Here is a 23,834-nt window from a genome sequence, read left to right as displayed (position 1 = left end):
TTCTAACTTGTGACTAATATATAAAGAATTAATTTTCTTGTATCTGCTGATTGGATTTTTGTTGCTCTATAATTTTTTTTTTTTTTTTTTTTTTGTCTTTTTCGTATTTACCGGTACCGGGGATTGAACTCACGACTGCCTGCTTGCAAGGAAGGCACTTATGCCACTGAGCTAAATCCCCAGCCCCCTCTATAATGTTTTTAAATTTTAACTTAACTATTTTCCTCACGTTAAATCTGCAGGAGTCAAATCTCAATGGACATTTCTTTAAAATCTCCAGTATCTATTTTTAAAGCATTTTCCAATATGGACTAAATCTACTTGAGTTTATTTTTGTTATCACTACAAGTTCTGGTAAGATGTAAAGCAAATAAATGAAAATATAATAGAGTTTCCAGAAGTGGAAATATTAAGGACTGAAGTTAAATTTGTTAGTAGCCACATTTTTCCTGAAGCACCTGACAAGTGCTATTAGGACTGGAGAATGACCCTTTTATTGACAGTGGGGTGAGCCCCAGAGTGGCTACTTGATAAATATTTGTACGTTGAATCACACTGAACCTTAGGGCTTGAGACCTTTCCAGGCAAGTATCCCCTTGGTCTCGCAATATTGGTGTCAAATCAGTCATCCCAAAGAGGTTCCCTGGAGAAAGGCTTCTTTCCCTTCCTAAAGGTACCCTAACTCACAAGGAGACATCATAGTCAAACTGACCTGTGTTTCACAGGTGGCGCAATGTGGTACACGTAACAGATTTTTCAACAGTGCTCACCCAGTGGATCCTGCCTCAGCCACTCTGTATCCACAACAGCAAAACTATTCCCTCCACACCCTTCTGAGTACTAACTCAGCTGTGAGCTACTTGAAGCAGTAATGGGGCAGGGGGTTAACTATCATTATTGACAAAGTATTCTTTAAATCTTTTTAATGTAATACAAGTAGATATCAATAAAGTATACAAAAACACTTCTATAAAAAAGCTTTGTAACAAAATAATTTAAAAAACAATAATGGTTAATATATTATGTACAAGATCTTAAACAAATAGCCAAAATGTTACTCACAGTACAAATTTTAGAAACCCTTCTCTCTTACAGAGAAGAAACAAATAAAAGGACAGATTTTTCTTTTCAAAAACAAAAACAAACCAGTAATATAAGTGAAACGAAGTAACATATATCTTAACATACTTTTAAAACAATGGAATAGATAATTTAGGAAATTACTTGAACTTCTCCTTACTTCCTATTTATCTACCCTCTACTTTGCTCTCTCTCTCTCTCTCTCTCTCTCTCTCTCTCTCTCTCTCTCACCCCCTCTATACATATATCTATTTCTATTTTATAGATATAGATATATTTTGATATATATACTTAAAAATGACAGCTGAAATGAAATACACTCAGAAGAAGAAGTATAAATGGCCAATAAATAACTAAAAATGTTCAACATCTCTGGCCATTAGAGAAATGCAGAGAACAACAACACTGAGATTCCACCTTACTCGGGAAAGATGCCTATTATTAAAAAAAAATCAAATAACAAATGCCGACAAGGCTATAGGGAAAAGGAACCCTTTTACACTGTTGGTGGGAATATGAAGTAGTAAACCACTATGGAAATTCCTCCAAAAAATCTAAATTAGAAACTCCATTTGACCCCCTATTTGCCTTCTGGCTGTCTTCCTGAAACAATGGAGGACGCCACATTACAGCGATCCATGAATACCCATGTTCTAGCAGCCATTCACAGTAGCTGACTCCTGGAAGTGGCGAATATGTTCATCGACAGAGGAGTGGATACAGAAATGTGCAGCACACAATGGGGCACTACTCTGCCACAAAGGAGGATAAACCTGGGTTATATGTGGGAAATGGCTGCACCTTGAGAACATAATTGTAAGTGAAATAAAGCTTCAGTATCACATGGTTTCTCTAATGTAGAAAACCCAAAATATAAATAAGGAGCAAAATAAAAGATGGAAAGTAGGAAATAGGGAACAGATCTTTTTGCAAATGGGGAGGAAACCAAGAAAAGGGACATGGGAGTAGGCGGGTAGGGAATAAAAAATAATTAAAAGGTTTATGCACATGTATACCAACTCCTCAGAAGGAATGTAATCATTATATGCAGCAAATATACTAGTAAAAAAGTGAAAAAAATCTTTTATAAAAATAGTGTTTTAAATAAATGACATCTCAGCTAAGTTCTAGATTTTACAAATTTTTCTACTTTTCAAGAGGCTTGAGAGCTTTTCAAATAAACAAAAAACTTTTATGAAAATATAAGATGTTTTAAGTGAAGAATATTTGAGAATGGTGAAATCAGGACCCCAAAATAAAGCTGAGCAGATCACTGTCAAGCTCCCTATGAGGAACTGGTCATGTTTTAGCAGTGAAATAAAGTAAATAGCTTTGAATAACTAATGTAAATCCTTCTTTTCCCAAAAACATATTTGGTGTTCCCAAAAATGACACTTCCTGTGCAGAACACAGAAAGCTCAACTCTCGTTCTCAGAAGGAAGATTTGCTTTTTATTTTGCTCTAGAGACCTAATCTCCATCACGAGAGCTCTTCCTATCTGTGTTACTGACTGTGCTGAGGGCTCTTGTCAGAGAATGTACTACTGTCCCCTCAGAGGCTGTTAGGCTGAATTTTCTTTTGTAGGCAGTTTTTCCTTTATGAAATGCTGAAGGAGTATCTCTTCACGTAGGACAGTCAGGTCTCTGATCCCAGTGTCTTCAGCAGGTGTGAGGGTGCCTGGAGGTACCTGAAGACGAGAACTTTGTTGCTGAACCTGTGGAGGCCCAAGAGATTGCAGAACCATCCAGGGATGCCAGAGACAGCAGCCGCCTGACATTAGCTGCTGCAGTGTTACACACCTCACAGAGCGGGTCCGGACACAGCAGTTGTCGAAAGCGTGTGGTGTCATAACACTGACCCAGGGGGCTGCAGGAGACAGAAAGTACAAAGATTCTTCTAGGACCGGCACAAGGAAAAGAAGACCTGTTCTCCTAGCGACAAGGCCCCCTGATGCCTGCACCTACTTCCCAGTGCCCCACATCCCTGACTTTACAAAACACCCCACAGCTTCTGTGCAAGGGCATTATCCACATACCAGCTACCACCATAGGTACTCCTCCCATGATTTCAAAGGCTGCCTTAATCCCTTGGAGCATAGAGCAAGTGAAAAAAGGAACCAGGAAGGAAATGAAAAGAGCACTCACCTCCTGAGAACAGAAAGCAACTTCCTCCCCTCCTCTGCTTCTCTTTGCCAAATTTTCTGACCTGGAATGATTACACAGTAGATTATATGCAATCAAGGCACATCACAGAGATTGCATAGTAATCTCTTGCCTGGGAAATACAATTTTAAATTACGAAAGTCATAAGAATTGGTAGACAAAGTTAGATGGTAACAGATGATACAAAGAACATTCATGTGTGTATGGCTTTGTTTATAAAGTACTGTCACATACATAATCCAGTGGAATGTGCAAAACAACCCTGTGAAATGCAGAGCTCACATGAGTCTGAGCACCCAGGAATAAAGTACTTTCCATGATATCAGGAGTCAGAAGATCTGACTCCAAAGTGATGAAATGTCCTTCCTGACATCTCACACAGCCAGCTTTAGGGCAGCACCTACTGTCCCGGTCCATCACTTCCTCATAGCTTTGGTGGCAGAGCTAGGACTTTGAGAAGTGTCTTAGCTATGACTGCCTTCCTGTGTCTCTCCTTTCTAGCAGCTGACATCCCCAGAGGTCATGGATTTGGGAACTCCTAAGAGGAATCATCCTTGAAGAGGCCATGGTAAGTAGGAAGGAACCTACCTTTAAGTGTTGTACCTCTCCTCCTCCTCTTGGATCTCCCATGTTGCTGAGAACAAAAAGAATAGAATAAAGGGTTGGGACAAAATTCTATTACTCCTCTTTTTAGGAAGCTCAGACTTTCATTATCAAAGAACAGAGTACTTTCCATTTTAATTAATAGAGTACTTTTTGTTATCATTTAATGGTGATCAAGTGTGGTTTTTTTATATTTGTTTTTGTTTATTTAAAAAACTCAGTGGAAGAGTGTTATAGTTTGGGTCCAGAAGTTCTCTCCACAGCCTCATGCGGTCATCTAGCTGTGGTCTAGATCCAGAGGTAACTGGATCTAGAGTGTGTGGCGCTGGGATCAAGAATGTGTGATTAGTAAATCAGTCCATCAATTGGTATGGCATGGTTCTGGCTAGAATTAAGGGTGTAAGGGCTACACCTGACTTAGAGCAAGTACCATGCATACAATATAAGGGACAGGAAGAGACTTGTCCCTCCCTCCCATGTTGCTTTTGCTATGCTCTGGGCACCATGAACTCTTGCCTCTGTGATGGCCCTCTGCCAAGCCACCTTTCCTTGGAGCCAGCTGATTATGGACTGAAGCCACAACAAATTGAGCTAAATAAACCTTTTCTCCTTTAACTTGGGGTATCAGGTGTTTTGTCTCGGCAACAAGAGAAAAGTAACTCAAAGAGTTTGTCTCTGATGTTCTCAATCAGAAGTCATCTTCTCAAGGAGCACATGTGATCTGAAGCTAACAGTCACATCCCTCAGAGGGGGATGAAGCTAACAGTCACATCCCTCCAGCTCTGTTCAGATGCTCTCTGAGGTTGGTACTGCTCTCCTAACCAGCTCAACGGGAAAGAAGGCTTTGTGAAGAACACCTGACATGGGAATGGGGCTCATGACCAAGTGTTAGGAGAGACCGCTTTTCAGAGAGCACACAGTCTGTAACTCAGCCAGTCAGGACAGTGAATCCCTGTCAAGGAGGGGTCTTGTTTCAATTTCCCATCTCAAGTATCTTCCTGGATCTCCAGACTCATTTAGGGGTATGCAGAATGGAACAGGGAAACAAAGAGTGCTTGCTCCATTTCTGCCATTAAGGAACTTGAAAACTAAACTGAAACACATTCCTTGCAAACATCAGAAAATGGAAATAATTTCTGAGAAGGTGAGTAAAAATGATCATAGTCAAGATCTGCTTCCCTAGACCATAAACTGGCTGGAACACTTAAATGTATGCTTTGTTGTATTGCTGGAGCATGTGTATATGCTAGCATCAGAGTGAAAACTTCCAAGGGTCACAACTTTAGAGAGATCTCAGGTTCATGGATGTTTTGTTCAGGGCGTAAGTGCCTGACTGGTAAGCACAAGATCATGAGTTCAATCCCTGGTACAAAGAAAAAAAAAAGATCCAAGTTGTTGATTCTTGGTGATAATTTCAGTGTGATCAGTGTTTTATTCATAAAGTCTTTCCTACACCAGTGTCTTTAAGAATTCTACCTTTCTATTGTCAGCAGATTTAACGTTTGTTTTAATATTTAGATCTTTGATCCATTTTTAGCTTAGTGCATGGTGAAAATACGGGTCCAATTTTAACCTTCATTGTGTGCAAAGTCAGTTTTTCCAACACCATTTATTAAAGTGGCTATCTTAAGGCAGAGCTAAAGATGGTGGATCAGTCAGCAGCAAAATACAGGGCCTCCTTGAGAGAAACAACTCAGATGCCAGAATAGAACATCCTGGAGAAGACCAGACAAAGGGAGATGGACCCTCTTGATCCAGGAAGAAACTAAGGGAAATGAACTGGTCAAAGGAGTGGTCGCAGGGCTACCATCAGCACTCTCCTGGAGCCACCCAAACTCACTGCCAGAGCCACAGTCATGCTGAGGTCAGGGGTCAGTGAGCCCAACAGAGAAAGGAGCCATCATGGAGACCTGCACTAACCTGCAGTGAGTGCTCAGAATAAGATCCTCCCATGGGAAAGGGGTGACCAACTGGACAACACATTGGAATTAGGCGGGATGGACATGCTCCCTGCCCAGAGCAGATTGGTGGGATCTTCTTGGCCTGGGCCAGGACCCAATAAGTTGTCCTAAAGTGATTCTGTATGCACAGCAGACACTAACATGGTGAAGGATCCTGCTGGTTGAATAGCTCATGGGGAGGGGCTAGCATACCCCACCCCTGCTTGCACCTCAATGACCAACAGCAAACTGGAGAAGGCAGAAATCCCTAGCCAGCACACTTCAGAAGAGCCATAACCAACAAAGAAAGGGGCTGGGACCTCCACTATACACCTGTATGGAAGAAGCCAAAAACATGACAAGAGAAAGAAATAAGAAAAAGCCCCCAGCCCCCAACCCTGCAAATATTGATCCAGGAGAGGTAAATACAAAAGATATTGAGGACAGCAAATATGAAATATCAGACATGGCATCAGTGGACATAAAAAGATATCTTCATGACATCATTGACAAGCTCAAAACTGAAATATTAACTCAAGCAAGATATAAGATTAATAAAAGAAATGCTAAGCATCTCTCAAGAAGACACAGATGGAAGAATGGAGGAACACAAAAAAAGGAGAGAAACATTCAATAAAGAATAGAAAGAAAACTTAGAATACATGAAACACATTCAAAGAGATTACCAGGCAATTAAAAACTTCATTGAAAGCTGGAAAAACTGCCTGACAGAAACTAGAGATAGATTAATAAAACTTGAAGATAGGTTTGCAGTGTTTGATTACAAAAGATCTCTTAAAAATAACAAGGAAACAAGCAGTAACAATACAAAGGCTAGAAGATGACAAGAGGATCTATAACTTAAGACTAAAAAATGTGAGTTAAGAAGCAGGGGTAAACACAAAGGAAATAAAAAGGCTAGTCACAGAAATAATTAAGGAAAACTTCCCAAGCATAAGAAAAGGAAATGATATTCAGATGTATAAGGCATACAGAACTCGAGCCACCTACAACCAAAACAGAGCTACACCCAGACATATAATAATCAAGATCCCAGAAATTCATCACAAGAATAGAATATTAAAAGTGGTCAGAGAAAAGAAACAGATAGATCACCTATAAAGGAAAACCCATCAAAATCACAGCAGACTTCTTGACACAAACCATCAAATCAAGATGAGTGTGGAGCAAAGTATACCAAGCTCTGAAAGAAAATAACCTCCAATCCAGATTGCTGTATCCTGAAAAACTGTCTCTCAGGATTGATGGAGAAAGAAGATGCTTCCATGACAAAGAGGAACTGGGGGAATTCATGGCCACCAATCCAACCCTACAAAAAATACTGAAGGACATTCTAGAGAGGGAGAAAAAAGTACCAGGATTTCAGGAACAGTGGCAGAAAGATCTCAATGAATGGGGAAGACAGTGGAATGAAGGAGAAAAGTAGACAATGGAAGAAAAATAACATAGCAGAAATGAGGCAGAGGAGGTTGGCTATAATCTCTAACACAGATGGCCTTGCTACACTAATAAAAAGAAACACAGGCAGAGTAGAGCAGGAGGTAGGATCCACCAAGATACTCTGTATAGGAAATATAATTAACCTGAAAGAGGGTTTATCGGCTGAGAATCAAATATGAGAAAACAATGCTCTATGTGACAAGAAACCAGAGAAAAATAGGGGTAACTTGACCAGCAGATAGGTTGGGAAGACAGGACATTTTTGTGCAATAGAGAACTACTCAGCTATAATAAAGGAAAACCTGGAGGTTTTTAAAGGTAAAGGAATACAATTTGAGATCAACTCAAGGAATGAGGAGGTTCAGAACCACTTAGGTAAACAGCAGGTTGCCCCACAATCTAAAATCTGAGGGAGTTGGTGGGACCTAAAATATGCAGTGCACCCAGAGAGTGAAAGGGAAAGAACTGTCTAAAAAAGGAAGGCAGAGGATATTGTTAATAGTGTATCAGGATTTAAAACCCACATTACTCTCACCACTCTGTTTAGATGGATTATATTCTGTTCCAGTTTGTCCACTTGTACTAGATTTGAGGGCACAGACAGCTATCCCGAAAATAGCAAGATAGTGCAGTAATCATCCTTAATTTCCTACTCACTTAATCTGAAGCCCTGTATAACTTACACTGTCTTATTATGACAGATCTGATTTGAATCTGGTTTGTTAGATTGCTGTTTTGTATTGACTGATTTTATTTGAATCTGTTATGATTGATAATATCAAGTCAGAGAGTATAGGCAACTACACCGAAGATGACAAGATTCACTAGGATACCACTCTGGTTTGATTATTACCTGCTTTGGAAGTCTTATAATGTCTCCAATGTTTTTTATTAATATTGTTATGTACTGCTATATTTAATTATACTATGCTTGCTGATATAGACAATTCTATTGAAGACAACAAGAGACATCATAGTAACCATTGTAGATCACCTTGTATTGCAGTTTTATATGACTTTCATTTCATGTTTTCCTAGGAATGTGTTTTGGTTTCTCATGCTTCGTTTTGTTTTCCCCTCTAATACAGAAAGGATAGATATACATGTAGAGTCTCAGGCATGCACAGAACTTACAGTTTATGAGAACTAATTATATAATGCATGATGAAATGAGCAACTACTTTGAAGAAAAAGAGACATGATAGTACCCACTGCTGATTCCGTAGCGTCATGATGTGAAATCCAGCAGTACTGTTATTCTTTGCTCAGAGTGATTTTAGTTTGTTTTGTTTTGTTTTGTTTAATTTAGGTCCCTTTTGATTCCAAATGAATTTTAGGATTGTTTTCTCTAATTCTGTGAGATATGTTTTGGAAGTATGGCCATTTAGAAAACAGCCATGAGAAACCCCTCATGTTTTTAACAGGAAAAAAAGAAAGATGTCCGTTTTGAATTGTATTTTTATCATTCTCCATAATAGAAGAGGACATCTGTAGCAGAGCCTTAGCTCCCATAAGAGAAGGGAGTTGCTTAACTTTAGCTCTTTCTAGGCTTCCAGTCTCACCTAAATTGTGGGGAAGAAAGCTATAAACAGTGGTAAACGTTACAACCCAGCAAAGATGAGATTTAATCACATCTTCACCACTACATATCACCACCACATTGAAAGGGTTCCAGCGTAGTAAGCAGGTGTAGTACTTCAAAGAGCCACAATGTAAACTGAGCATGGTGGTACAAGACTGTAATCCCTGCAGTGGAGGAAGCTGGGACAGGAGGATTGCAAGTTCTAGCCCAATCTGGGTGATACAGTGTTAACCATCTGGGTGTTATAGTGATAACCATAATCCTGTTTCAAAATTAAAACTATAAAAAGGGCTGGAGTTGTAGCTAGTATGAAGGCCCTGAATGAAATCCCCAGTGCTATGTCAAAAGGAAAAGAAAAGTTTATATACTCTGTACTTAAGCAAGATCTTAGGGACCGAGGGGAAGCTATAGACACTACAGGAGACATAAACAAGGTTGGTTGAAGAAATTGAAGCTTCTATCAGGTATAGCCACAGCAAACATTAGATGCATTTACTTCCCACTGATAGCATTAAAGGACTATTAGATGTGCATCCTATTCCCCAATTGATCATGCATGGCTTTTAATAACAGAGGACTTCTGGGAATATGGCAGAGCAGTGAGCAGCAGAAAAAGGAGCTTCTCTGAGATTTGATGTCCAGACAGTGGAATAGAGCTACATGAAGAGAAAAAGGAGGGAGGTGGGTCCCCTCGACCCAGAAATGATCTAAAATGAGAATTGAAGCCCACAGTGAGAGTGAAGAGAGAGAGAGACTTCAGTGAACAAGGGGAAAGTGGTAAGTAGTGCTTTCTTCCTGTACCTGGACTCACTCTGGCTGAGGAATCTCGAATCTGCAGGTGCACAGTGACTACTGGTGACCCCAAAAGCCTCCACGGAGAAATGCCTCAGTAGAACAGAGCTGTGGACTCATCTGACTGCAGTGGCTGGTGAGTTATTTACATTCAGATGTCAGTCAGGAGAGAGCAATGGTCAGGAGGCATCTTAGAGAAAGACCAACTAAACTTGGAACTCAGAGTAACAGCTGAATCCATGTAGCAATCCCTGGTATCTGGGTAAGGGAGCAAAGTTGAAGTCAACAGGAAGTCAGGGAACTGAGTTCAAGCAGGCAGGGGGCCAAGCTGAAGTTGGGGGCACATAAATTACTATAGGCTGAACAGGTCTGGTTCCAAGCTTACAGCAAAAAACCAGCCTGAACTTCAGTGGAACTAAATGTGCAGGCTTTCTGGGATTAGCCAGTGTCCCAGCTGGCTTGCAGGGGCTAATCAACTCAGATCCGGACACAGCCTGCCCATCTTGTGCCACTAACAGCAGACACCACACTTTAGAGTGGATGTTTTTTTCTTCTTTTTCTATTTCTCTCTCTCTTGTTTTTTGTTTTGTTTTGTTTCTTGCATGCTTGTTCTTATTTTTATGTGAGTGTAAACATGGTTTCTATTTTTTGTCATTGTTCTGTTGTGTTTTGCTCTTGTTTTTATTTCTCCCTTTCCTCTTTCACTCCGGTCTTATTAACTAATTTTCCAAAGTTTGTGTAATCTTCCTTTGTCCTCAGGGTTGCTTCTAATCTCTTTCTCTTCTTTTCTTTCTCTATTTTTCCCCCAAACCCTTTTAAATGTTCTCCCCCTGAGGGTAAAATCACTATATTAAGACCTTATTTACTGCATACAACTTTTTGGTTCATTTTAGATTTTGTTATGTAATCACATATTTAATCTACATAGCTAAAGGTGGCAAATTAATAGTTACTTCAGTTTGTCATTTTCCAGGCTGTGTTAGATGGTATTATTATTGCTGATTATACCACTTTAGCCAAAATGACCTAATTGTTCTAATCAATTGTTCTTCCTGGTATACCAAGACTGAGAATACCTAATACTGATAACAAATACTATAGGCCAGTGGCTAAGAACCAGGGGCTGAGCCAAGTAGGCAACAACTTCTTATCCCAATAAACTGAAGAGGCAGGTTCTTACAACAGACTCATAACCTAAAAGGCAGCTATACCTGGAAGGCACCTATGATAAGGGATCATTTCCCAAGAGTTCTCAATATGAGCAATAAAGCTACTTTCTATAGGCAATTTACAAGCATCAGCCCAGAAATTAAATTTTTTAAAAATGAGAAGACACTGAAACAAACTGTAACCCCAGACTCACTAAAGGAAAACCCAGTAGGCAATGAGGTGGAGCAATCCAAAAGCCACCCTCCTGGACTCTGTAATGCAGTAACAACAGAAGTAACAAAGCAGATGAACGAGGCTCCAGAAAAAGTCAAATCAGAAACAATTTCTCAGATAACCACAGAGGTGGTGATTACAATGAAAACCAGGCTTAGTGACTGCAGAGCAGATACAGATAAAAAGAAAGTAGAGGAACTTAGGAAAATAATGGAAACCATGAATGCCCAACATAGGGACAGAAATGTAATCCATGAAAGATTCAGACAGATATTCTGGAGATTAAAAGTTCCATTGAAAGTACACACAACATAATGATCCAAGGTGAAAGTAGAATTTCAGACATAGAAGACAGAATTGGAACTACCAAACATGAAAAGATAGATTTCTTAAAAATAGTAAATGGGGGTTGGGGGTTTAGCTCAGCAGCATAAGTGCCTGCCTTGCAAGCACGCAGTCATGAGTTTGATCCCCGGTAGCCCTTCCCCCAAGAAAAATAGTAAGGGACCACAAGAAATCAATCCAGCACCTGCTACATGATGCAAAGAATAACTTAAGATTGATCAGAGTTGGTGAAAAGACAGGCAATAGTACAAATTACTTCTGTTCTCAAATGTAACAGGAGAAACCTTTCCAAGCAAGAAAAAAGAATTTGATATACAGCTAATAAGTGAGTTATATAGAACTCTAGCTAGCCATGGTAAAAAAAATCTATACCAAGGCATATAATAGTCAAGAGAATCCAGAAACTCAACACAAGAACAGACTATTAAAAGCTATTAGAAAAAATGAACAAATCACCTGTAAAGGAAAGCCAATCAGACCATACTTCTCAACACAAATTCCCAAATTAAGGAGAGCTTGCAGGGAAGTATTTCAAGCCCTAAAAGAAAACTTCCAAACCAAGGATGTACCCCACAAAATATCTTTCTAAATTGATGGAGAAATAAGATACTTCTATGACAAGGAACAACTGAGGAAATTCATGAACACTAAACCAGTGCTCCAAAACGTTCAGAGCATATTCTAGAAAGAGATAACAAGAGTTATAACTCCATGAACCCCAACAGAATGAGTCCACCATGCGAGGGAAGCAACTAAACAAAGGGGAAAAATATGAGCAACTACAGGAATATAACATGACATGTCACTTATCACTCAAAGATAAGTCAACACCTACTAGTTATAACCATCAATATTAATGATGTTAATTCATCAATCAAAAGAAACAGACTGTCAGAATGGATCAAGAGGCAGGATCCAAAAATATGCTGCATATGACGAACACATTTAATTCAAAAGGAAATTCATAGACTGAAAGTCAAAGGATAGAAAACAATACGGCCTGTGACAGGAATCTGGTAAAAAAGGAAGATAGATATTCTATTTGCAGGCAAAGTGAATTTCAGGCCAAGACTGAGTAAGAGAGACAAAGAAAGTCACTGCATCCTGGTAAAGGGAACAATCAAAGAGGAAGAATTGGCAATCATAAATATACATACACCAAATACCAGTGCACACAGCTATATACAACAAATATTAATGGACATGAAACATCAAATAAGCACTAATACAATTATATTGAGGGGTCTCAGTATACCACTGTCACAGATAGAACTAGAGAAAATATTAACAGTGAAATATCAGAACTGAAACAAATTTTTGAAGAAACAGACTTAATAGATATCTATTCTAATGTTCCACCCCACATTAGAATATACAATCTTAGCTGCATTTTCCAAAATACACCACATATTTGCTCATAGAATATGCCAAAGTAAATGCAAAAGAAAATGAAGTTATTCTATTAATATTATCTGACCATAGTGCAGTGAAATTGAAAATCAGTGTCAAAAGAAACTATTAAAAACTCCATAGGGGCTGGGGATTTAGCTCAGTGGCATAAGCACCTACCTTGCAAGCAGGCGGTCATGAGTTCGATCCCCCGTACCGATAAAAATGAAAAAGACAAAAAAAAAACCTCCATAAACACATGGAAGTTAAAACTATCCTGAACCACCAATGGGATCACAGATGAAATTAAAGAAGAAATTAGATAGTTTCTACAATTAAACAATAATTGCACTTTGGTAATTCATATGTATCTAGGATTCTGCCCATTTCTTCTGCATTTTCCATCTTATTAGAATACAGATTCTTTTTTTTTTTTTTTTTTGTCTTTTTCATTTTTATCGGTACTAGAGATCGAACTCACGACTGCCTGCTTACAAAGCAGGCGCTCATGCCGCTGAGCTAAATCTCCAGCCCCAGAATACAGATTCTTGAAGTAGGTACTGAAGTAAGTACAGGCAATACAACATACTGAAATTTATTCAACACAGTGAAAGCGGTCCTTCACGGAAAATTTATAGTGGTGAATTCCCATATTAGGAAAACAGAGCAAGCTCAGATAACATAATATTGAATCAGACTCCTAGAAAAAGAGCAAATCAAGCCCAAAACTTGCACAAGGGAGGAAATTATAAAGATCAGAGCAGAAATTAATGCAATGGAGAACAAGAAAACAAAACAAAGAATCAAGGAATTGAAGATTTGGTTCTTTGAAGATTAAATAAAGTTGATAAATCCTTAGTCTACCTTACCAAAAAAGGAAAGAATAGACTCAAATCATGTAATTAGGAATGAAAAGGATAAAAGCACAACAAAGTCTGCAGAAATCCAGAAGACTGTCAGTACCTACTTGAAGAATCTGTTTTCTAATAAAGTGGAAAATGCAGAAGAAATGGACAGATTCCTAGATACATTTTGGGGGTTTTTTGTTTGTTTGTTTGTTTGTACTGGGGATCAAACTCAGGACCTTGTGCTTGCCAGGCAGGCACTTATGCCTCTGAGCTAAATCCCCACCCTCTAGATACATACAAATTACCAAAGTAGAATCAACAAGATATAAAAATTATAAATCAACTGTCTTAGTTACATTTCTTGTTGGTAGGACAATATACCCAACACCCAATGTTAAAAGAAGAAAGATTTATTTATGTCACACTTTGTAGAGGTTTCAGTGCGTAATTGACTGGCTCTAGGTCAAGATGGCTCATGGCAGAGGGACAACATTTCACAGCCACAGAAAACAGCAAGAGCAATGAGAGGGGAAGGCAGAAGAAAGAAAGAGAGAGAGAGAGAGACTGAGACTCTTTCTCTTTTGTCCCTTACATATTGTTTGTACCAAGGTTAGGGTGGTGCCAATTCAATCAATGGACTGACCCAGCAATTACCAACCCCCAAATCCAGCACCCTTAATTCCAGCATTGCACTATCAATCAATCACACACTAGATTCAATCACCTCCGAAAAACCCACACACATCCGCCTCCCCACAACAGCATGAGGCTTTGGGGGGCATCTAGACACAAACCATAACAAACCAATATCAGTCAATGAAATTGCAAATATAATTAAAACCCGATCAACAGTGAAAAGCCCAGGCCCTGACAGAGTCACTACTGAATTCTGCTAGAAATTTAGAGAAGATTTAATGGTGTTACTTCTCAAACTCTTTAATGAAATTGAAAGAGAGGCAATACTCCCAAATTCATTCATGGAAACAAGCATTACCCTGATACAAAACCAGAGAAAGACCCAACCAAAAGAACTATAGACCAACCTCCCTAATGAACATAGATGCAAAAATTTCCAATAAAATACTGACAGAAAGAAACAAATCATCAAAAAGATTATGCACCATGATCAACTGGATTCACCCTGGGGATACGTATGCAACTTATGCAAATCAATAAATGTAATACAGAATGTTAACAGAGCCTAAGACAAAAACCATATGATAATCTTAATAGATAAGAAAAAGCATTTGATATATTTTAATACTCATTCATAATTAAAACTACAGAAAACAGGAATCATTGGTCTTTATCTCAATATGATAAAAGCCATTTATGATAAATCAACATCCACCATCATACTAAGTGGACAAAAACTGAAAGCTTTCACTCTAAAATCAGGAACAAGACAAGGATGTCCACTGTCACCACTTTTATTCAGTATATTATTTCTGGAAACTTTAGCCAGAGCAATTATACAAGAGAAAGAAAAGGAATAAAGATAGGAAAAGAAGAGGTTAAATTATCATTATTTGAGGTTAACATAATACTCTACATAGAAGACCCCCAAAATCCCACCAAAAACTTCTACATGTAATAACCAGATTCTGTAGTGTAGCTGGATACAAAGTCTACACTCAAAAATCAATAGCATCCCTATTTCTCACGAGTACAAACTCACTAAGAGAGAGATTACAGAAACAACACCTTTCACAATTGCATCTGTTATGATTTGTGTCTTGATAGCCCCCCAAAAGTCTCATGCAGTAATAGAGGGTGAGCTTTTCAGAGTCAACTGAATTAGTTGTGATTAGTTCAGTGTCTAGTGCTGGATCGGGATGGGAGTGCTACACCCACCCCAGGATGTGTAGCCTGCATACAGTATAAAGAGGAAAAGAAGTTTGCCCCTTCCCTTTACCTGCTTTTGCTCTTGTTGCTTTCTTTCTGTATTAAAATATTTTTAATATTTTAATAATAATTTCTGTATTAAAATATTTTTTATTTTAAAAATAAAAGATAGAAATGATACAGAATATTTTAAATAGTAGAAAATTAACACTAGTTAATATATTGCATATTTTTATCTTAGAAATAGTTGTTCAGGTTAACAGATTAGTTTACCAACGTAAGTGCCTGCCTGGCAAGCACAAGGTCCCGAGTTTGATTACTGGTACCAAAAGATTTTATAGGGATGAAAGAAACAATCAACCAATCAAACAATGAGAGCACAAACTGTTCTTTTTGATGAACTTACAGAGATTAGTAGTATAGCTATCTATCTTGTATATATGCACATACACACATATACATGTATACCTATACACATAGTCTTTCCCTTCTTCCTTTTCCCCTTCCCCCCATCCCAGTTGTTCTTTCCTTTTGAGCACTTTCTTTCCCTTTCATTTTCACAATATCTATTGTACATTTTGGATTTTATTACTTTTCAGTGTTTTTTATACTAGTGAGACAATACAATATTTACACACTGACATGGAAAATTCACCAAGATACAGCATATTTTAGGCCACAAATTGTACACGAACCAATATAAAAGGATAGAGCTGGCAAGCTGGCGCACACCTGAAATCCCAGCACTCGAGAGGCTGAAGCAGGAGGATTGCCATGGCCAGCCCGGGTGAGTTTGAAGACACCCCGTGCTACTCAGGGAGACCCTGTATCAGAACAAAGCAAAGCAAAGCAAAACAAAACAAAACAACAAAGTACTGTGAACATATGGATCAAAGAAGTACCAAAATAAAATTTAAAATATTTTAAACTAAATGAAAATGAAAATGCCATTTATGATGTAGGACGCAGCAAAAATAGGGCTGATAGTGACATTTAAAGCCTGGAACCGCATACATTAGAAAACAAGAAAGATCTAAAATTTCTAAGCCCCTCCGGCATACTTACTTGATGGCGTTCTCCCTGATTACAAAATACTGGGGAGCATGCATTTGTCTTCAGATAGCACAAAGATAGAAGGAGGAACCCCACACCACAGAGGCAGTCAAAGACAGGTATACCCAGGACGCCCCACTGGAGTTCATCCATCCCGCCGAGGGGCTCCTCAGACAGTGGTGATGCCACCCACCCATCATCAGAGGGGACACTGACAGTGCACATTCCAGACACGGTTCCAGGCCCGCATCACAGAGCTCCAGCACACCGGGGTTCTGGAACGGGGAGGGGTGCTGTGGGAGGTGCAGCCCCAGCCCCCCCTTCACCCAGCCCGGCTGACCCATCCGGGCCCTGGGCCTTTAAACCCTCGCTCTTTTCCCCTAACTCCACCCTGACTGTATACCACATACTGACCTCACGGACAAGGTCTGCTTATTCCAATAGTTAGCTGGGTGCTGGGGTCATCGCCCTTTGGATTCCGCACAATCTTTGAAAGGCTGTTGTGCCCAAAGAGTTGCATCTCAGGATCTGCTCCCTCCTACCTGAGCTTCCCCGCATACACGGTGGTCAGGTCACTTTTCTAAAACCAGAAATGTGCTCCGCATTGCTCACCCCTTTCCCACATACGTGGTTCCTCAAAATAATATTTACCAAAACTTTAACAGGGAAAAAGGAAAAACAGCTTGAACATCTTCTAGCAGTTCTTTTCTCCAGACTCCCTTAGATTGCTCTGCCCATCAAGGCTCTCGAGTCTAGCCCTTTCCACCCACATAGCCCCCCACCCGCTGGCTCCCCATTCTCCCTACTAACCCTGTCTTCTCCTTCCCAACCTCTGTTAATTCTATCTGGATTTCATAGAGCATTTGTGCTATCCCCTACCCACACAGCCACGCCCAGCCTGGTTTAGGGGTAGGCTTCTTTTTCATTTCATCATTTTGAAAGAGTATAACTGAAATTACATACAGTGAAACCTTTTATATCGAGTCAAGGTAATGGTTACTTTTGTTGGAAGTATTTATGAAGTTTATTCCCATGTACTTTCTAATTTTTCACAAAATTCTAGTTCCTCTATGCTTTTAAAAATAAGATCTCAATCTTGTGTGGGGGGGTACACAGTACCTGTATTTATTCTATCTCACCATGTGATCCAGTCATTTATAATTTATAATCTTTTTTCCCCCCTTTTTCGTTTTTATCGGTACCAGGGATCAAACTCACGACTGCCTGCTTGCAAGGCAGGCGCTTATGCCACTGAGCTAAATCCCCAGCCCCCTAGTTTATAATCTTTAAAGCTTCATTATTTAGCCTGTAAACTGTCATTTCTCAGCATTGCTTGTCTGTGTCCCCTCAGCGGACCTGAGGACTCTGCCCTGACTACTTTCCATGTAATGGTTCACTGATAATGAAACTGCTTTCTCTCCCTCCACTGTGCACCTAAAACAAAATCCACTTCCAGCCTGCCTTCTGACATCTACCCTCCTTTGGCTACAGTAGATCTCTGTTTAGAAAAATTCCTCCAGCCGCACATGTTAAATTACTAAATTGAATAAGATAATTTCCTTTTCTTAACACACACAATGGAATATTCACGGAGAAAATGTGTAAGTAAGAAATGTGTTGTCTAAGGCAGCCTACAGAGGGCTGATGCCTCTGCAGTAAAGGAATTTACAAAGAGTAATGTCTAGTATTTCTCCCATTGGAACCCAATGTCTGACACCCACAAATTAAAAGAGGAAAGGATTAATTTAGATTAAAGTTTATAGAGACGGCTCACAATTTATAGAGATTTCAGTCCATAGTGGGCTCCATGGCAGAAGGACATGGCGGAGAAGTGTTGCTCATGGCATAGCAGCAGGAAGCAGAGTGGTATCAAGGGGCAGTGAGGGAGATACGCCCTGCCAGGCCCTGCCCACTGACCACCACCTCCAGCCGGGCCTCCCCTCTCACCAGCACAGTTAGCTGTGCACTCCCCAGGGGACTAATCCAGCCACCTCCCCAGAGCCTCACCTAGACCACACAGGCTTTGGGGGAACAGTTAGATACAAGCTGTAACACTCAGAGTAACTCAGAAGGAAGTTTGTTGAAATATACACGAGAGCCAGCAGGGGCAGCTTTTATGTGATTGCTGACCCGTGCCAGGGCCATGGGGATCTGTGACACTTGACAAGACTGGACAATAGGATATTTTTGGTGTGGAGCCATGACATTGTGACATGATCAGTATGAAGTAAACAGCTTCTTGTGACAAGCATGCATTGAGCCATGGGATATGTGTCCTGAAACAGTTTGTTCATGACTGTTTCACAGAACAAGGAATTTTTGTTTTATTTTCCTACACAGTGTATTCTCAGATACTCAGGAACATGAATATATCCATATTTATGTGGGAAGGGAAAAACTTGTGTAAATATTTTAACACTACCTTTATTGAGACATTATGAAATTAATACAAGGTACCTTTGGTCTCTACGTTTACAAGCGGTGCTCAAAGTGGTGGCTGTTCACTTCCAGATGTTTACTAATACAGAAATCTGCTGCTTGCGTAGCCTTGGTCATTGAGATTACTGCACGTGGGTTTCCAATTTCTACTCTAAGGGCTGGCAATGTAGGGGTTTTCTGCAATCCACAAATCTTCTGCCTTACCATATGAGGATAACACCATCTGTTGAAAAGTCATCATAATATTTTCCTCTTTTTTTCTTTTTTAATTTAAGTTTATTGGTACAGTTTAGGCATATACAATGATCATGTTCATCATAGGGATTTTGTACTTAAAATATTTTGATTTGTCTTTTTTTCCCCTTCACACTCATCTCCCTTCGTTTTAACCCCTCCTTCCCTCCTTATTTACAAAGTTTGTTTCCATTTTATCCTTTTCTCATTTTTTCCTCTTCTTTTCCTTCCTTCTCCTCTCCCCCCTCCCTAGTTCCCCTTTCTTTTTGAACAATTTCTTCCCACTTCACCATATGTCTTGTACAATTTGGTTCTTATTCACACTTTCAGTTTCTCACACCAGTGAGACGATGCAGTATTCATAGATGTGTCTGACTTATTTCATTTAAGAGCCTGGTCTTAAAGTCCATTCATTTAGCAATTAATGTCTCATTTATCCTTCTTTATAGCAGAGTAGTACTCCATTATATATTAAAAATCTGCACATCTTTTTTATCCATTCATCAGTTGATTGGGTTGTTTCTAATATTTAGCTATTTCAAACTATGTCACTGTTTAGAAAAAAGGGCACACATATATCTCTACCGTATGATGCTTTTAATTCTTTTGAGAAAATACCAAGGAGAGGAATAGCCAGGTCAAATAGGACCTCTAGTCCTAGTTTTTTGAGGAACCTCCACACTGATGTCCACAGTGGTTGTACCAGTCTGCACTCCCACCAGCAGTGGAAAAGCATTCCCTTTTCCTCAGAGCCCCGCTGACATTTGTTATTGGTCAATTTTTTGTAATATCTATTCTTTCTAAAGTAAGATAGAATCTCAGTGTTAATTTAACTTGCATTTCTTGAATGATCAGTAGGTTGAACATTTTATGTCATACTATTTTTCTTTTCCTGATGGCAGATTCTGTGTGAGTGTGTGTGTGTGTGTGTGTGTGTGTGTGTGTATGTATACTGCATATATTTGTCTTTGTGTGTATATGCACACAAATAGACAGGGAAGATAGGAGAAAAAGGGGGCCAAAATCTAGAGATAGGCAGATGAGTCAAAATATATCCAGATAAAGGGTATACTGTTGCTTTCCATTTATGCAATTTCTACAAATTTCAAATACTTTTTTTTCTTTTTCTTTTCTTTCTTTTTTTTTTTTTTTTTTTTTTTTGTATCAGGGATCGAACTCACGACCTTGTGCTTTCCAGGCAAGTGCTTACACCACTGAGCTAAGTCCCCAGCTTCAAATAAATATATTTTTAAAAAATGAATCATCGACTATGTTGACCTGAGCTTCTCTGAACATTTGAGAATTTTGGCTTCGATTCTTTCAGATTTTCCCTCCAGATCCAGCTCTGCTCCCTAACCCTCATTTCGAAAGGCCCCCGGGACAGCATAAATACTTCTCCTTTCCAATTTGGTGCCACGTGTCCTATGTCTTGTGGAGCTTGTGGCAGACCAGTTTACAGGTGCCTTTCTGCTCTGCTGTGACTTAGCTGTCCTCCACAGGATTCCCATCTTCCAAAGACATCTCAATGCATTTTGTCATATCCTCTAGGTCTTCTCAGCACAAACCATTTGTACTTTGCAAATCCTTTAGAGCGTGTTACTGAAATACAGCTCCCAAACTGATACTGGATGTTAAGGGTCTTACTGCCCATTGCTTCCTAAAACACCATGGGGGACAAGTTATTATGGTAACAAGAAAAAAATTATTCAAAACTAATGCCACAGGAAATAAGGAAGCCTTTGCCTCCCATCTCTGTCTCAGGCTTACAGAGGATTTTGTTCAGGAAAGAGAAAAGGGGAATCCAGTGAAACAATAGACCAGGAAGGGTAGGGGCTGCCTCCACCCTTGAGGAAATGGCACGGGACTCCACTTCCTGCAGCCACCATCTGCGTAGTCCTTTCAGACAGGCATGCTGATTTTCTGATAGCTAATTTCCTGATTAGTTGGATATTTTTTATTTTTCTGATATTCCTTTTTTTTTTTTTTTTTTTTTTTTTTGCCTTTTTCGTTTTTATCGGTACCAGGGATCGAACTCATGACTGCCTGCTTGCAAGGCAGGCGCTTATGCCGCTGAGCTAAATCCCCAGCCCCTTTCTGATATCCTTCATTTGAGTGGAAGCGATGAGGAGGTAGTGGTTTATATTATTAGTATGAGGAAGTTAGAAAAAGAAAAAAGAAGCTATCTCTAAAAGAAAAAAATCATACTTTTAAAAGATTCCATTCAACTCCTTTGGCATAGCACTATTAAGCTTGGCCAATTCAAGTGTGAATCCAATATTTGGTGTATTCAGATTTACTATCCATCTCCAAAACCAGTTTTAAAATATTTTTATGACTTCAAAAAGAAACCATCTCCCTTTTACAATTCACACCACCGTCCCTCATTCTCCAGCTCTACACAACCACTCATCTGCTTTCTGTCTCCATAGATTTTCCTTTTCTGGACATTTTACAAAAATAGAATCATTTAACATGTGGTTGTTTCTAACCCTTTCACTTGGCAGTGTTCTCAAAGTGTACATCTAGGTTGTGGTGCGCACCGCTTTATTCCTTCCTATGATGGACTTTCACTCCACTGCCCGAATATAGTAACTTGTGTTTATCCATTCATCAGCTGATGGCCATGTGGGCTCTTTTTACTGAGTTATTATGAATATGAATAGTGCTTCTAGCAACATTCATGCACAGGTTTCTGTGGGGACGTATGTTTTTCTCTTAGGCATGTTCTTAGCAAGGGAATTGCTGGGTGATGGGACAGATCTGTTTTGAGGATCTGCCAGAGTGTTTTCCGAGACAATTATAGCATTTCATATTTTCTCCAGCAGTCTGTATGCTTCCAACACATGACTTTTTACTATGGTCCTAGTGAACACAAAGTGTTCTTTCATATTGGACTTGGTTGCACTTCCTTGATAATTAGTGATGTTGAGTATCTGTTTACATATTCAGTGCATTTAGTGACAGTATAGGAAGGAAAATGTGATAGGAGAAACTTTTCTTCTAGATGTTTGAAAATACTGATGTAGAAGTCTTAAGTTTTTCATCAAGTCCAGATTTTTATTTACATTGTTCTTAATATGGTTGTTGTGCATTGCTTCTTGGCATTTTTGCCTAATATCAAGTACTTTTTACTTTATGGTTAAGAGACTTAAATGTCCTGCCCTAAATTAGCAAAGATCTCTTCTTGGGTATTTTTGGGTCTGGGGCTTTAAACAAATGACCCCTCAAAGTTGGCTGAAGGAAAATAACTCATTGTCAAATGCTACAAGGCTCCAATTTTAGTCACCAATGCCATGTGTGCTCTGTTTTGGGTAAGTGTGTCAATACAATAAATATCAAGGATTGTGAAAGCCTGAACACAGAGTATGTAACATATCATCTAAGAGATGGGTGGTGAGATATTGAAATAGGCTTCATGCACTTTAATCATATTGTCAAAGATGGAGTGCATCACATATGTCAAATAACTGTGAGAGTTGAGTTGACAGGACATGGAGAGTTATATTGCACATGACAGTAACTAGACTGGAGTGTAGATACAGGACTTAAACATGGGAAAACAGAGGAACTGGGAGGCGGTGTATGGACTGGCCATCCTTGTGGCTGTTGGGCTCCCAGCTCTCCCCACACCTGCTGTCCCTTTCCAGGGCCTCCACAGAATCTGTGTTCTTTCTGCAGTCATAGCCTTACATGCAGTAGAGACAGGAGCATACCTCAGAGAGGAAGACTGAAATCTGGCAGAGCAAGGGGCACTACTCTACCATATAAAAGTCAGTTTTATGTTTTTGCTTTTCATACCCAGCACTGAATTATTTTCTAGGAAAACTATTCCAAGTGTATTCAAGGAGGCTCATCCAACTTTTTAATCTTAGTACAAGTCATGCCACCTACCCTTGAGATCTCTTTCTTAAAGGTGAATATGAGCATACTTCTGGCCAAGAGCATTCTAGGTCCACCAGGAACCCCCAATATCTCCAACCCTGGTGTATAATTCAGGATTCAGCCCTGCATCAGGGCTGCAGTTCATCTGGATAAGATTTTCCATGGCCCCTGCAAGCCCATGAAGGTCTGAGTGCATCCCTAATCCTGACAGGTGAGCCGCACAGTGAGGGTGAGAGCTTAGACATTGTTATCAGCCATGGAGGAAAGAGGACACCACGGTTACCTTCCCTGAGTGGAGGGAAGGTAACCTGATAACAGCCCTTCATGTATTTAGTGCTCAGAGACACCACACATACATTTGGGCCAGTGTGACATCAGTAGGCTCTGCACTGTCCCAATCAGCATCAAGGAAAGGCTGACAGGATCACAAATCAGGGAGCAGGTGGGGCTCCTGGTGGAGGTGATTGGTGTAGCACTTTGTTTACCCAGCAAGATCATTATCTCCTCACTCCACATTTTCCCCTACTTCTTACATATTCTTTCTTACATATCTTTTGCTTCATCTCAGTGTTTTACCTAGTTGGTAAGTAATATCTTGGGCAACATTCATACCATAGCTGGGGAGCCCTTTTATTATACAAACATGTCATCAGTCCAGGCAGCATGGAGAAATTTGCAGTGAGGAGAACCTTACATGATTTTCTACTAGGGAACCCTAATGGCAGGGCCATAATGTGCTTCTGAAACATCACCAGGCCCCACAAGACAGATTCTTAAGTTGTACCTTTCTAACCCT

The 23,834-nt window shown here is 39.6% G+C and overlaps 1 protein-coding gene across 2 annotated transcripts; it reads right to left on the bottom strand.

Annotated features, from left to right (window-relative positions):
- Positions 1–1,424: 1,424 nt before the first annotated feature.
- On the bottom strand, positions 1,425–16,686 carry LOC100720257 (spermatogenesis-associated protein 31D3-like). 2 transcript variants are annotated; one of them, XM_063230411.1, is made up of 6 exons: positions 16,496–16,686; positions 16,163–16,254; positions 3,831–3,876; positions 3,225–3,285; positions 2,880–2,946; positions 1,425–2,767 (listed from the first exon to the last, which is right to left on the bottom strand). In XM_063230411.1, the coding sequence occupies exons 2-6, from the start codon at positions 16,204–16,206 to the stop codon at positions 2,716–2,718; spliced, it is 270 nt and encodes an 89-aa protein (XP_063086481.1). In that variant the 5' UTR covers positions 16,207–16,254; positions 16,496–16,686; the 3' UTR covers positions 1,425–2,715. The 2 variants fall into 2 exon arrangements, with proteins under 2 accessions (XP_063086481.1, XP_063086447.1); XM_063230377.1 differs by lacking the exon at positions 16,163–16,254.
- Positions 16,687–23,834: the final 7,148 nt, after the last annotated feature.

Source organism: Cavia porcellus, unplaced genomic scaffold (genome assembly GCF_034190915.1).
Source record: "Cavia porcellus strain 051 isolate PalLab524CR breed Dunkin Hartley unplaced genomic scaffold, mCavPor4.1 scaffold_1, whole genome shotgun sequence".
Classification (NCBI taxonomy): domain Eukaryota; kingdom Metazoa; phylum Chordata; class Mammalia; order Rodentia; family Caviidae; genus Cavia; species Cavia porcellus.
Note: the sequence above shows the minus strand (reverse complement) of the source record. Positions and strands in the feature narration are given on the sequence as shown.

Bases quoted from the DNA above. Each gene is read 5' to 3' on its own strand.
- LOC100720257 (XM_063230377.1), bottom strand. From the start codon at position 16,636: ATGGATGAACTCCAGTGGGGCGTCCTGGGTATACCTGTCTTTGACTGC. The intron at 3,877-16,495 runs GTAAGTATGCCG...TTTTGTTCTCAG, and splicing joins ATCAGGGAGAACGCCATCAA to CAACATGGGAGATCCAAGAG. The intron at 2,768-2,879 runs GTGTGTAACACT...TCTCGTCTTCAG, and splicing joins GTCCGGACCCGCTCTGTGAG to GTACCTCCAGGCACCCTCAC.